At 42.2% G+C, this 14,220-nt stretch overlaps 2 protein-coding genes across 4 annotated transcripts; one reads left to right on the forward strand and one right to left on the reverse strand.

Annotated features, from left to right (window-relative positions):
• Nucleotides 1-1,034: 1,034 nt before the first annotated feature.
• Nucleotides 1,035-5,687, reverse strand: trhrb (thyrotropin-releasing hormone receptor b). 3 transcript variants are annotated; one of them, XR_013288983.1, is made up of 3 exons: nucleotides 4,442-5,687; nucleotides 3,013-3,531; nucleotides 1,035-1,641 (listed from the first exon to the last, which is right to left on the reverse strand). XR_013288983.1 is itself a non-coding variant. In XM_077549298.1 (3 exons), exons 1-2 carry the CDS (start codon nucleotides 5,213-5,215, stop codon nucleotides 3,091-3,093), a joined length of 1,215 nt encoding a protein of 404 aa, XP_077405424.1. In that variant the 5' UTR covers nucleotides 5,216-5,687; the 3' UTR covers nucleotides 1,035-1,641; nucleotides 3,087-3,090. The 3 variants fall into 3 exon arrangements, 2 of the variants coding, with proteins under 2 accessions (XP_077405424.1, XP_077405423.1); XM_077549298.1 differs by having other exon boundaries at nucleotides 3,087-3,531; XM_077549297.1 differs by having other exon boundaries at nucleotides 1,035-3,531.
• A 4,952-nt stretch (nucleotides 5,688-10,639) lies between these two features.
• On the forward strand, nucleotides 10,640-13,701 carry LOC144037661 (transmembrane protein 74-like). The gene is made up of 2 exons (XM_077549299.1): nucleotides 10,640-13,202; nucleotides 13,271-13,701. The coding sequence occupies exon 1, from the start codon at nucleotides 12,519-12,521 to the stop codon at nucleotides 13,122-13,124; it is 606 nt and encodes a 201-aa protein (XP_077405425.1). The 5' UTR covers nucleotides 10,640-12,518; the 3' UTR covers nucleotides 13,125-13,202; nucleotides 13,271-13,701.
• The last annotated feature ends 519 nt before the right edge of the window (nucleotides 13,702-14,220 follow it).

The following is a 14,220-nucleotide window of genomic DNA, read 5'->3' on the forward strand; positions in this document are numbered from 1 at the left end:
AGCATCACTTAAGAGTTTTATGCAGGTCAGCAATGGCCCAATCCCCCACTGTATAGATTTTTATTTTATTTTATTTTTTATAATACTATATTCTAACTTGAATAGTCTTGTCTGGGGGGAAACAAAAGGCCTCAATCGCCATTTCCACAAACATCTTTATTAACCTGACTTGTCTGATGAGAGCTAATAAGAGAGCAGGTGAACGCCACTTGACCACGCCTCTTCTGTGTTTCCGAGTATGGTCAAGTGAGATGTTCGCAGTGCGAGCCCGAGGGCATTTTGACGTCAGTTTCAGTCCACGGTAGAAGACGGTCAAATGAGATTAATCTGCTTGATATTTATGCTACAACGCAATATTTATCAGAATACAATGTTTGGACTCTTATTATTCTTGTAATATAATAGAGTATAAAATGATTTGAAAAGAAGCAAAAATATTCTCCAAAAATACAATTATTGTTTTGTTTTGTAAATTCTTGAGGGGAAAAAAATTGAAAATAGAAAAATGGCTTGATAAATAGTTGTAGAAATAATGTTTATATTGTTTCTTGTTTGCTCCAATTGTTTTTTTTTCTTATTATTTTTTGCTGTTTATGTTTTAAGTTTTGGCTTCAAAAAACATTTTCATTATGTATTTTTTTTTTAATGCATGTTCAAAATAAAAAAATCAAATCAAAAAAATTCCTGGAAAAGACAGATTTATAAAAAATAAATATTCATAAGATTCAAACGTTTTTTTAATGTAAAATCAACTTTTCACACATTTGCCAAAAATATATATATAATTTAAAAAAAAAACTTTTTAATACCAACTGTTGTTTTTCGTGGAAAATGCTTATATATATGTGTGTGTTTATATTAAATTTACTCAATGCATTTATAATAAGCATCACTTAAGATTTTTGCAGGCCAGCCATGTCCCAATCCCCCACAGTATAGATTTTTATTTAATTTCTTTTTTTATAATACTATCTTCTAACTTGAATAGTCTTGTCTGGGGGGGGAAAAAAAGTCCAAATAACAAAAAGCCTCAATCCCATTTCCACAAACATCTTTATTAGCAGCACACTTTCCACCAACGGCAGCAACTAAACAACATCCACTTGTGAAGATGGCCAATAATCAATATAAAAATATTTTTTTCAACAAGTCACACACATTAAAACCACAAGCTTGCACCAATGCACACACATACTTCACACACACACACAAAAGATAACCACAGTTTATCAGCAGCAACACAGCATCTTCCTCATCTTCCTCTTCCTCCTCCACCGCCGCCGCATCTCCCGCTGCTGCCGACAGCCAATTACATCCCGCGGATTACAAGTAACACCAGAACAGCAGCTCAACAAAAGACGCTTTTCTCGGCTCGATGGGAGAGAAAAAAAAAAAAAAAGTTCACGTGAACATATAACACGAAACGGCGTTTTTCCCCATACGCGTGACTGCTTCAATTACCGTCACCTTCATTTGCATCTCGCCAATCGGATGCGGTTGCTAGGAGACGGCGGGCGGCCTTCTTTCGCCTGCCTCCGCGACGGCGACGGCGGAGAAAGGAAAGGTTCGCGTAAAGAGGCGTTTCCCAGGTAAGTTGTCATGTGTACGGTCCTCTTAGCCAATCAGACGCCTGAAGAAAGTCTTTCAAGGAAAAGGCACAATTAACAACTGCACAATGGAAAAGAAAAAAAAAAAAAGGATTTGCACTTTTTCTTTTTTTTTTACTGTTGTCTTGGACACGGGCTAACAATTAGCATCCACGCCATGCCGCTAGCATGTCCACACTCATGTGTGTTCAATAGGTCAATTGATCGACTCAAACAAACCTGAGTCTCATCAAAAGTATTAGCTGGCATTAATTACGTAGTCAGACAAAGAATAATCAGCAAAGCGTCAACAAGCCGTACATCTAGCGTGACCACAATGATGAAGCCCATGTTACATAGATGACTGTTCAGTAAATTATTCAACACAAACAAATCACTAGGGGTGTGCCCAAAAAAAAAATCCGTTCTCATAAGAATCGCGATTCTCATTTAGTACGATTCAGAATCAATTTTGAATGTCCCAAAATCTATTTTATTTAAATTATTTTATACTGTCTTGCCCTTGTTTGTGTGTGCCTTTATTGTTGTACACGATTTGGCCACTTAGGGGCAGTGTGGTTCCGCACGTTCTGATGCACTGTTAAATTGTAGCCACATTAGAGAGTAGAAGGAAAGTCTTGTAAAGTGTTGTTTTTTTTGCAGCGTAGGAAAAGCATATGCCGCTGAGTAATGTTAAGATGCTTCTCTGCATATCTTCCTGCAGCGTTTTGTATGAATAGCTGTTCTTTTGAGTCATAAAAGTGCCGCGAGTAGCGCGCTAATTAGCGTTAGCGCGTCAACGGCACTTTCCATTGTGCGTTAGCCTTGAGCTAGCTTTGTTCGGGGAAACAAGCTAAACAAGTCACTGCTTTAATCGTCCACTCTGTATGATCAGTGAAAACAGAACAGGGTGAAACCGAGACCAGCATTGGACTCTTTTTTTTTTGAGGGACTGTTCGCTGTCTGCTAAACTGTAGTTAGACTGTTTAGGGAGGGCAAAATATACTGTAAAAGCGATAACATTTATAGCTAGCTAGCTACATAGAGTAGCAGTTGTTGCCACACACTGGTTTTGTGGGGCACTTTCCTTACAATTCAAAACTTTCATTAATGTAAAAAACAGAAAGAGTAGACACATTTGTCATTGTGTCTAGCAAACCAGACTAGAGGACATCATGACGATTCTTTGCACATTTATATATTGAAGCAGAAATCATTGTCAATCAAATGATTTTGAATCAAGAGTCGAAAATTGATTCTGAATCGAATCGCGGGCCCAAAGATCTGAATTTGAATCGAATCAAATTGTGAGACAGTCAAAGATTCCCACCCCTACAAATCACATTCAAATGAGGCTCATCGATAGTATTGACTAGCAACACGCTAATAATATAAAGTGATATTTTTTTAAGTATAAAATAAGTGCCTTGGCGCAATAGAGGTTGGGAAACTGTAATCGAATGTTGACTCCATGCAGAACATCCTCCTCTGGTCCGCCACCTTGTCAAGCCGCCATCTTGAAGTCCACTTTCCCATAGGAGGGTGACGAAGGGGATCCGGCGAAGACGGCCTTGTGCTCCGCCAGCAGCCCGTCGGTGACGGTGACCTCCTCCATGTCGGTGGCGAAGTGGTCGACGCTCTCGGCCACCGACGAGTCCTTGGCGGCGCTGTAGCTCAGCGCCGCGCTGTAAGCCCCGGCCGGCTTGTCGGAACTCCTGCGGCCGCATCGGCAGATCTTGAGGAAGGCGGCGCGGAACTTCTGCGACATGGCGTTGTAGATGAGCGGGTTGATGGCGCTGTTCAGGTACACGCACATCCGGCAGAAGAGCAGGAACCAGCTGTTCAGGTACGGGCGGTCCAGGAAGGAGTTGACCACCACCAGGGTGCGGTACGGCATCCACAGCGCGGCAAACAGGATCACCACCACTGCTAGCATCTTGGTCACCTGATGGGGATCGCACACATCGCGGACCGAGTCAGCGTTTTGGAACGACAACCATGTTCCATTTCAGACAGAGGCCTGTATTAGTGGTACACGAGCTCCCTCTAGTGGTCCATAAAAGAACCACTGACTTAAGTCATTCATTGGCACCCCAAGTTTAAATATGTCCTGTATAGCTTTCAATTATTTAAGTGTTTTTATTTAATTTATTTATTTTATTTTATTTTAATCCGAAACTGACACAATGCGATCCCAAAATCGACACAGTTGCTGACTTCATTTTCAGGCTCTACGAGAAAAAGAAAAAAAACTTTGTGATCCACGAGGGATGGCTTCCCCCAAAATCTGGCATGTCAGTGTCCCTAATATTTAGACCGTGTGTGCATCAAGTTCCCACCTGTCTCGAGTAAGCCTTGGATGCGGAGCGCAGTTGGAGGCGTGCCTCAACGTCAGGTGGACCTAAACGTTTGACTCCGCCCATACGGATTTTCGACCTTCAAGCGCCTTCTTTCTTTGTTGTTAAACCTAACCATGACCCTACCACATAACGATTACGGTATGTTTTGAACACTTTATTGAACAGCTAAAATGAAAAACTGACCTCAACCTGAACACTAACCTCAACCATCCAGTGATGCGTCATCTGCTGGGAAGATGTAGTACTGCACTTCCGCCTCTGCCTCAAACTGTTTAGTTAGCTCCGCCCCGGCTGACCGAGGCTTGAGTGTTTGTAATTTTCGATACTCCATAATATGTTTTAAACAAAAAAAACTTTACTTCATAAGACATAATTTTGTTAGGGAAAAAATAGTTTAAACCATTTAATAAAAAAATAATAATCCGTGTAAGCGTTTAAGTCCACCCGACGTTGAGGCACTACCTCGGACTGCACTCGGCATCCAGGACTACTTGCCTGTCTCCGCGAGGCCGCGGTGGAGCTGGAGTGCCTGGAGTTCCTGCAGCTCCTCTTGACCCCGTGCTCGTTGTTGTTGTGCCTCTGCTGCAGCTGCTGCTGCTCCTTGGGGTCCGAGGGCAGCGGGTTGAGGAAGAGGATGCGACCGATCAGCCCGTACAGAACCGCGCTCAGCAGCAGCGGCACCACGAAGAACACCCCGAAGTCGAAGAAGTAGACGGGCAGGTAGAGCTTCCTGGACACCCGGTAGCCGCACGCCGTCACCTTGGCGTTGTCGTAAACCAGCACCTGCAGGTCGGCCAGGTAGAACCACATGACGCAGTAGGCGCAAGTCAGCGTCCAAACCAGGACGATGATCTTCTTGGCGCGGGACAGCGTGCACAGGAACTGCGCCTTGATGGGATGGCAGATGGCGATGTACCTCTCGATGGTGAAGGCGGTGATGGAGCACGACGACGCGTTGATGCCGAGGTACTGCAGGTACGTGATGCACAGGCACCCCGAGTGGCCGAACACCCAAGACCCGAAGGCGCCGTCGGCCGCCGTGGGCAAGCCGGCCGCCGTCAGCACCATCAGGTCGGCGGCGGCCAGGCTCACCAGGTAGCAGTTGGTGGGCGTGCGCATGTGCTTGGTGGTCAGCACCACCAGCACCACCATCACGTTGCCCACCAGGCCCGCCAAGCAGGTGAGCAGCAGCAGCGCCGTGCCGATCACTTTGTACTGCACGCTCGAGTCCGTCCACACGCCCAGAGTTTGCTTGGTCGAGTTCTCCATTTGGCCTGGCAGAGTCGCTTTTTTTTTGGGTGGAGGGGGTGGGGTTGGGGGGTTGCGTTCAAGAGCGGTGCGCTCCCGGTGCTGCTTGCCGGGATGGTGTGCTGGCGCGCGCGCGCATGTGGGATGCGCGTGCCCGCAGAGGAGAGGATGTGTGCGTAAAAGGAGTTAAGAAGTCAATCTCCTCGCAATTTCACGTTGTTATTCTTGGACGAAAGCTGTGCGTAAAAGTCCATTTCTACACCATCAAAGCAGGGATGCGTAAAAATGTATCTGAAAAGAGTTCCGGAATTGCGCGTCAAAATGCAAACTGGAAAAATTACACCGATGCACCAAAGCGTTTGTCCATTCGAGTTGTGCGTAAAAGTCTGCCGCCCTTGTTCTGTTGCTTCCCTTTTGCACAAGCTCTCATTACGCACGCAGCTGTGACGTCATTTATAACGTGTTCCTCCTGGCCATATTTGGTTTCCTGGTCAATCAACTCGTCGAAGCCTACACGTACGACTACATGCATGTAAGTGGACATTTTGCGATTTTTCTGCCTTAAAATCCATTTTTTTTGTGTGACGTTGTACTTTCGTCATGTTGCCTTCACGTGGTATGGACATTATGGTAAATACCACATGTCGAGTTGGAAATTGCACGTGAATCGCCCCCTCATGTCACATTTTCTACTGAACAACTGGAAATTGATTTTGATACCCGAGTTTCCGAGCTGAGAGAACTTTCCAAGTTTCAACATGGCGGACAGCGCCGAAGGATTCGTGAAATATTAACACTACGTCCACTAGCAGCTTGTTTTAGAATCTACACATTTACGTAGCATACATAATTTAATGTCCTGTCATTTACAAATGATTATTTACTGTAATTGTTCGGTTTTACAAGCAAAGAGTACATCAGCTGCTACGTGTAATTTTATTTTTTTTTGTATTTTGCCTTAAGTACAAAAGCACATGAACAGAACTCAGTCGTAATTCGGAGTTTCCAAGTGGTAAGGTCCAAATTCGAAGGCAGGGTAACCAAGACAAGACTTTTTAACTGATTCTGGCAGCCAGAAAACTGCAGCGTTTGAGTTGGTGGCTGGCAGCGAGCGAGCGAGCGAGGCACAACTGTTGTTGTCGTTATTATTATTATTTTTAATAACATGTCTCTCTCTGCTGAGGCCAGCCAGTGTGGAGGCGGTGGACGCTCCTCCACACACCAACTGTGCGCACACACCAGCTAAGAAATGAAGAAAATCGGAAACAACTACTCTTGAATCACCAGAATTGTCTCTGTTGTGGTTTTCAGGTGGACCCACGCAGCAAAAGGCCTTAAGTTCTTCCCTCTAAGAGGTTGCAAAACTAACAGGTGAGGAGTTCACAAATGGAATTAAATAAAACAGCAAAACAAAACAACAGTTAAATATGTTTTATTTGATCATGCTTTCGAAAGTATTTTTCCGCCTCAATATGTCCGCAAGGTTTTACTGACACCTGCTGGACACAGATAAACATTACACATTTAACATTTTCATCATTCTTTAAAAAAAAAGAAAAGAAAAAAAAAGACACTAAATTGCTGTATTTTTTTTGTCTGGTAGATATATATTATTGTTTCATTTTGTTGGGGAAAAAATTGGTGTGATTAATACCTGTATAGTTTCATTTTACCTTTATTTTAATGTGCTTTTCCTCCTTATTTTTTAAATAGAAAATAAAATTGTATTCCCTCCCCCAAAGAATTAGTGCAAATTTTACTTAACATTTTTCTGTCTTTTTTTAAGGCCTCTGTCTTTACACTTAATTTATTATGTTTGCGTTTTAAAAAAAAATTTTTTTAATTAAAACACATTTTATATACAATAAATTCTATTTTCAAATAATTCTTTTTTACCTTTTGAACTTTGGAGCTGGAAGCAGTCGGTGAGTGGTCCAACCCTGACCTGCCGCGCTTTAATGGGCGCTCCATTACGTTCGCAGACAGAACACATTAGTCTTCACATGTACACGCTAAGACCCCGTGATCCCGTGTAAATGTTAACATGCTCTATCAATGTTCTCCTTTTTTTCTCTTTTCTGCAAAGTGCACCCTCATATGTGCACGCTTCAATCTGTTGGGTCAAAACGAAGCGCTCGCTAATCCAGTGCTGGGTCCAACAGGCATTGAGCCAATGTTGGGTTATTTATAACCCAGCGTGAACCCTACATTAAATTTATCCTGAATCCTCTAATCCCATATGGAGGACCAAAACTGCCCAAATTAAAAATAAAGAAATTAATTGATCATTAACTTTGACTGCCAGACGTTTTCAGAAACGGGTTGTCCCCAGTGCCAGCCAATTTTAAGCATTTTGACTGATCTTTCAAGGTCCATAGAAAATTATGTGTTTGGACTATGGAAACACACATACTACCAAATGAAAGATTGGACTCTCATCTTTCATCAGAAAAAAAAAGTTTGATTCTACCTTATTTCGTTTTTCAGTAATCAACAATAGAAAATGGTTAGTTTCACCTCTGTTTTGAAACAAACGTCTTTTAACGTCTTTGGCACTCCTCCATAGGATTTTACTAAACGTTATTTAACGTTTTTGGCAGTCAAAGAGCTAGATAATTATATGACTTAAAGTGAAAATGAAAACAGATATAAAAAATAAAAAACAAACATTTAATTAAAAAAAAATATATATAAATGGAAATAAAAACAACAAAAAAATTATGTATATATCCATAAATAAAAGTAAAAAATAAATAACAAGGTTAAAAACATAAAAATAATTGTTTAAATAAATACAAAAATAAATACATTGATATATATATTTCATACTGGGCGCGCTCTTTCAGGTATATTTTGTTGCTTTTATTTCCATTTCTATTTATTTTTTTGTATTCCTCAATAATCTCAATCCAACATAACCCTAAAATCTGAAACCAACCCTCCCTAATAACAAATACATGTCATCATATCCCCCCCCAGATTGTGTAACGTCACACTTGAGATGCGTCAGATGTATATTTAACATTCATTCTTTTATTCATGCTTCTTCTGAATCAAACAAAGCACAACGTTTACTCGTGACAAAAGCTTCTTCTCAGGCGTCTTTCACCATTTTGTGTGTGTGTGTGTGTGTGTGTGTGTGTGTGTGTGTGTGTGCGTGTGTGTGCGTGTGTGTGTGTGTGTGTGTGTGTGTGCGCCATATTGGACTGATGCCCCTCAGGCCTGCGTGTGCGCGAGTGCTGGCACTGGCAGTCATGCTTATGTATGAGAGGCAGCCTTATGTCATCTTTTATTCGAGCAGCCACCTCATTAGGTACACGCGTCCTGATGACATCCAGTGAAAAATTCTGCTCTTAAAAAGAGAATTGTCATTATTCCGATACATGAGAGGGTTGAAATATTAGGAAAAGCTCAAGCACCTTGAAAGAGATCTAATCCAAAGAGGGGGAAAAAACAGACAACTACCAAAACGCTCTCACAGGTTCTTGAAATCCTTTTTACAAATTAAAACGCTCATATCATATGATATACTCACTGAAATTTGCATTTCAATAGTTTGTATAAGAATCTTTCAGTTAGTTTACACAAGAGTATTTTAGTGGTGTTTGAGCATTTCTGGTGTGTGTGAGCAAAACACACATTTCAGTAATGTGTGAGTTTCACCAGTGAGTGTGAGAGCATTTCAATAGTGTGTACATGTGCTTCTGTAGTGTGTGTGTGTGTGTGAGTGAACAAATATTTTGGTAATAGTGTGAGAGTAGTTCACTAATGTGTGTGACTGAGAGTGTTTCAGTACTGTCTAAGTGTTTCAGTAGTGTGTGTGAGAATGTTGCAGCTGTGTGTGTGACAGTGTTTCAGTAGTGTATGAGATATAAGGGAGCAATTATTCAGTGAGTGTGTAAGCGAGTGTTTCATTGGAGTCAAGTGAGGGCATTTCAGTAGTGTGTGAGAGCATTTAAATGGTGTGTGAGCAAAAAAAAATACTTCAGTAGTGTGTGAGAGTGATTCAGTAATTTTGGTAACAGTGTGAGAGAGTGTTTCAGTAGTGAATGTAAGACAGTTTTTTAAAATTAGTTTACATGAGATCATTTCAGGAGTGTGTGTGAGAATGTTTCAGCTCTGTGTGTGACAGTGTTTCAGTCGTGTCATGAGATATAACGGAGCAATTATTTAGTGAGTGTGTAAGCGAGTGTTTCATTGGAGTCAAGTGAGGGCATTTCAGTAGTGTGTGAGAGCATTTAAATGGTGTGTGAGCAAAAAAAAATACTTCAGTAGTGTGTGAGAGTGATTCAGTAATTTTGGTAACAGTGTGAGAGAGTGTTTCAGTCGTGAATGTAAGACAGTTTTTTAAAATTTGTTGACATGAGATCATTTCAGTAGTGTGTGTGTGAGCCTTTCAGTCTTGTGTGAGCAAAAAAAAATTGGGCCACATGCGTGAGAGTATTCCACTAATGTGTGTGTTTGAAAGTGTTTCAGTAGTGTATGAGAGTGTTTTAGATGTGTGTGTGGGAGAGCATTCAAATTGTATGTGAGCAAAAAATATTTCTGTAGTGCTTATGAGGTCGTTTCAATAATGTGTAATAGTGAAAACAAAGTTAAGTGTGTGAGAGTATTTTAGTGGTGCATGAGCGAGAAAAGTTTCCATAGTGCGTGTGAGAGCGTGCCAGTTTTTCTGCTCATACGTCCTACTGTGCTTTGAAACGGTCCGAATGTAAATTCTCCAGTTCCGTGTAAACGATGAACGTGGCTCCGAATATAATAACAAACAAGCTTCTGCTTTTGGGCCGCCTCGGGGACGTTCAGTCGCATTCATTGATGCAAAACAGAACAACAATTGAATAGGAGCTTAAAAAAATGAAAAAAATAAATAGCGCCTTGTCTTCTTTGTTTCATTTCTTTTGGAGCTGCAAGAAGGAAGGAAGGACGAATTTTGTGTGAGTTTGCCGCCGCTTCACACTTTGCAGCAAGAAGCCAAATAAAGCGCAAAAAATGTCCTCCTTTCACCTCCGCACGTGCCAGTAAGAAACGCGGCGTGTCCAATTGCGGACAGTCGTGAAAGTAGTCGTTGCGACTTCCTGTCTGTTCTCCGCCAGGCAGCAGCAGCAGCAGAACGAGGACTTGACTGTTTTTTTGAATTGTGACCTTTGGCAAAGTGTAACCTACATCTGCAACGCACACACATGCAGGAGGCAGGAGGCTTTCCATAAGGAGCTCAGCAAGTGGAAAATCCTCTCCCCCCCCCCCCCCCCCCGCCACATTTTTATAAACCATCCCAGCTTATTTTCATTTATCAGCAACTGGTGAAATTTTGCACGGTGACATTTTCTTCAGTTCTTTTTCCTGGATTTTTTTTTTTTTCACACTCTTTACAGGTGAGCTGTGACATGCAACACAAGTCTCGAGGCATTTTGACGTCAGTTTTCGGTGGACAGCAGGGGGCGGTGCTGCGTTAACTCTTTGACTGCCAAAAACGTTAAATAACGTTTAGTAAAATCCTATGGAGGAGTGCCAAAGACGTTAAAAGACGTTTTTTCAAAACAGAGGTGAAACTAACCATTTTCTATTGTTGATTACTGAAAAACGGAATAAGGTAGAAACAAACTTTGTTTTCTGATGAAAGATGAGAGTCCAATCTTTCATTTGGTAGTATGTGTGTTTCCATAGTCCAAACACAACATTTTCTGTGGACCTTGAAAGATCAGTCAAAAATGCTTAAATCGGCTGGCACCCACGGCATCCCTTTTCTGAAAACGTCTGGCAGTCAAAGTCAGCCTCCTGAGGTGGCTGAAAACGGTGGCTTAACTGTTATTCCGCAAACAAAATATTGATCAGAATGGCGTGTTTAGACTAGAGTGGGCGAACATAAAGTACAGTCGGTCCCCGGTATTTGATGGGGACAAAGCCGGCCCGCAAATTGCGAAAATACGCATAATTGAAATGCACTGGAGAGGAAAAATAATACAAAAATAAATAAAATATTAAACTCTCCAAAATTATTCATAAATGTTAATAAACGTCAACCATACGTTTCTCCCAAGATACATGAAAAAATTACGGGGGCAAAACCCTGACACCCCCTCCTCCAAAAAAATGAATAAATAGATAAAGTAAAAATAAAATTAAAAGTAATGAATTTAATTTGGAAACAAATATGTGAATCCACGGGTGCCAAACTATTTTGAAAACAAAAGTTTTCACTTTAATGTAAATGTGTGCAATATTTCCACATGCACTGCACCACACTGCCCCCAAGAGGCCAATGTGTGCACAGCAGATGTTTTTTTTTTTAACAGATTTTTTTTTTACTTATTACTAATTTATTTCTTAGTTCTTCTTTTGGCTTATTTTTTAAAATGACTTAATCATACTAGATTTGTGAAATCAGTGAATATTTGTGTTTATTAATTGTGACTTCAATATCAAAGTAATCATGATTATATTTTTGTGCTTTACATATCAGCGTTGGTAGTGAGCAAATAATTCGATTTGGGTTGGAAAATGAAAACTTACAACACTAAAACTGTGGGAAATTAACACCAAAAAATGAAATGAAATAACACTTTAAAGTGTTAAAAAATAACACTGATGATGTGAAAGTAGATAACACTTTAAAGTGTAAAAAAGTTCACTTTATGTGTCAAATAACACTATGGGTGTTGTAAATTCACTCTACCAAGAGAGATTTTGCACTTTTGAAAGTGTAAATTTAACTCGGAACTGGTGAGAACATAAACTCAGGGAAAGTGTTAAATTTAACACTGTGGTGGTTAAATGTACACTTTTGATTTTACCGTTCTTCTTTTGGTTTATTTTTTAAATGACAACATTTTGAAATCAGTGAATCATCGTGTTTAGTAATTGTGATTTCAATATCAAAGAAATCTTTTTTTTTTTTATCTGCATATGTTTTACCTCCAAGTCTGGTTATTGTGTTCTTGTAAGAGGATGATCATTTGATTTTAAAAGTTAGCTTACTCGCACCCCCCCCCCCCCCCCCTTACCCCCCACCCCCTCCTTCTGAGATGACGGCTGTCCGCCCCTGACCCAACAATGTCTTATCTAACCGCTAATCGACCGCATGCATATATTTGACCGCTGGCGCATCCTGGCGTGTGCGCGTGAGCCCATGCGGGCGCGGGTGCGCGTCCGTGCAGGAGGGGAGGGGTCCGCCCACCACCAGCTCCCCACTAATTGACAGGGCGGCGGAGGCGGATCGGAGCTCGCATGTGCAAATGACTCCTGTCGCTTTTCTCCTCGCCTTCGTGCGGCGCGCGTAAAATGAGCGCCACTTGGCAAACTTTGCGTCTTCTTCTCCTTCTCCTCCATGGGGGTGATGCCGGGTCCGGGGGGGGAGTCGCGCGCCGGAGCACCGGGAGCACCGGGAGCACCGGGAGCACCGGGAGCACCGGGTCCCTCAGCCGAGGACGAGGCCAATTTGACGGGTGAAGAAGACCCAGAGGAGGAGCGGATGAGTGGATGTGAAGAAGAGGAGGAGGATGAAGATGACTACTCGGACCTGTCCTCGGAGGGTTCGGTGGACTACGGCTTCATCGCCGCCGTCTGCTGCCTGCTGACGGGCATCTCCCTGGTGGCCATCTCGTACGCGGTGCCTCGGGACGCGCGCGCCCCCGACGAGGAGGGCGGCGTGGCCGCGCGCGAGATGGAGCGGCTGCAGCGGGAGCGCGCGCGGCTGGGCGCCCACCTGGACCGCTGCGTCATCGCCGGCCTGTGCCTGCTGACGCTGGGCGGCGTGCTGCTCTCCAGCCTGCTCATGGCGTCCATGTGGAAGGGGGAGATGATGCGCAGGAGGGCCCTGCGGGCGCACGCGGCCAAGCGCGAGCACAATTTGTACGGGGCCATCGGGCGCAGGGGCCACTCGGACCCCGGGGCCGGTTTGCCCGCCCTTGCTGATGACTGGGTTGAATTTTGAAATGGTGAAACTTTTTTTTTCTTTAGGGCCCTTTAAAGACATGCTGAGCTTGAGATGTCGGAGTGTCCACTTTATTAGGTACATGCACAGCTCCGATACAAAAATATAAATTGATTCAAGTAAAAATGCTCTTTTTCCCCCCCCAGATTTGTATCCATGTAATTGTGCTTCTGCGAGAATTGCAGCTGCGTGACATCGGAAATCGATCATCAGCAGGACTGGGGTGCTTGTTGATGAATTAATGATGCCCGGAGACTCATGAACTTCTTTCGCTATTGACTTAAATGCGCATCAACCGTCGGATAAAGAGCAGATCAATATCAAATGCAGACAATCAAGTTCCAAAATGGTAACCTTAAAGTCATTCAAATGTTTTTGGAGACTTGAAATGACTCACAAGTCGGCTAAAGAATCGACACATGAATGGTTGTGTTTGCGCCTTGAAGGTTGTGACTCACGGTTGGATGTCATTATGCTCGCAAATGTTCAGTATTTATGAATTATTTGTGTTTAGGAATGCATGGCTTTCAATGTTCTTTCTTATGAGCCTAAATAAAAATGTGAAAAAGTTTGCATTTATCGCAAGTTGCATGTCTGTATTTATACTGTACTTCCCTGAGGCCTTTATTTTTGGACTGAAAACAGCTGTCGTCAAAATTCAAAAAGTAAATAATCAATAATTCAGCTTTTAATTAAAGTATATACAACTTTTTTTTTGAAGCACTTTTAGTCTAAAAGGAACCAAAATAATTATGTTGCTGGAAAGAAGGAAAAAAAAAACTGCTTTTGAACTCAAAGAAAACAGCTTGGAGTTCCTCAGGGCGCCCTTCTTGGTCCACATCTTGTCATTTTTCAATCTCACGTCTTCATAATTATATCATTACTATGTCTTCATTGTGTAATGTTTTTTTTTTTTTTAAAGCTAAAATGGATTAATAGCATTTCCTTACATTTCAATGAGGTCATCATAATAATTGAATCATGCTGATAAAGGATTACGATCATCTGGGATCATTTAAGCAAGCATTTATCCTCCGCGAGAAGCTCTTCAAAACAAACAAGTGTCAACTTCCCGAAGCACTTGGCGAGGTCGAAA

This window comes from Vanacampus margaritifer, chromosome 17 (assembly GCF_051991255.1).
Source record: "Vanacampus margaritifer isolate UIUO_Vmar chromosome 17, RoL_Vmar_1.0, whole genome shotgun sequence".
In the NCBI taxonomy this organism is placed as follows: domain Eukaryota; kingdom Metazoa; phylum Chordata; class Actinopteri; order Syngnathiformes; family Syngnathidae; genus Vanacampus; species Vanacampus margaritifer.

Coding starts and splice junctions, on each gene's coding strand:
- LOC144037661 (XM_077549299.1), top strand. CDS start 12,519: ATGGGGGTGATGCCGGGTCCGGGGGGGGAGTCGCGCGCCGGAGCACCG.
- trhrb (XM_077549298.1), bottom strand. CDS start 5,215: ATGGAGAACTCGACCAAGCAAACTCTGGGCGTGTGGACGGACTCGAGC. Junction 3,532..4,441: donor CCGCGGCCTCGCGGAGACAG/GCAAGTAGTCCT, acceptor GATCCCCATCAG/GTGACCAAGATGCTAGCAGT.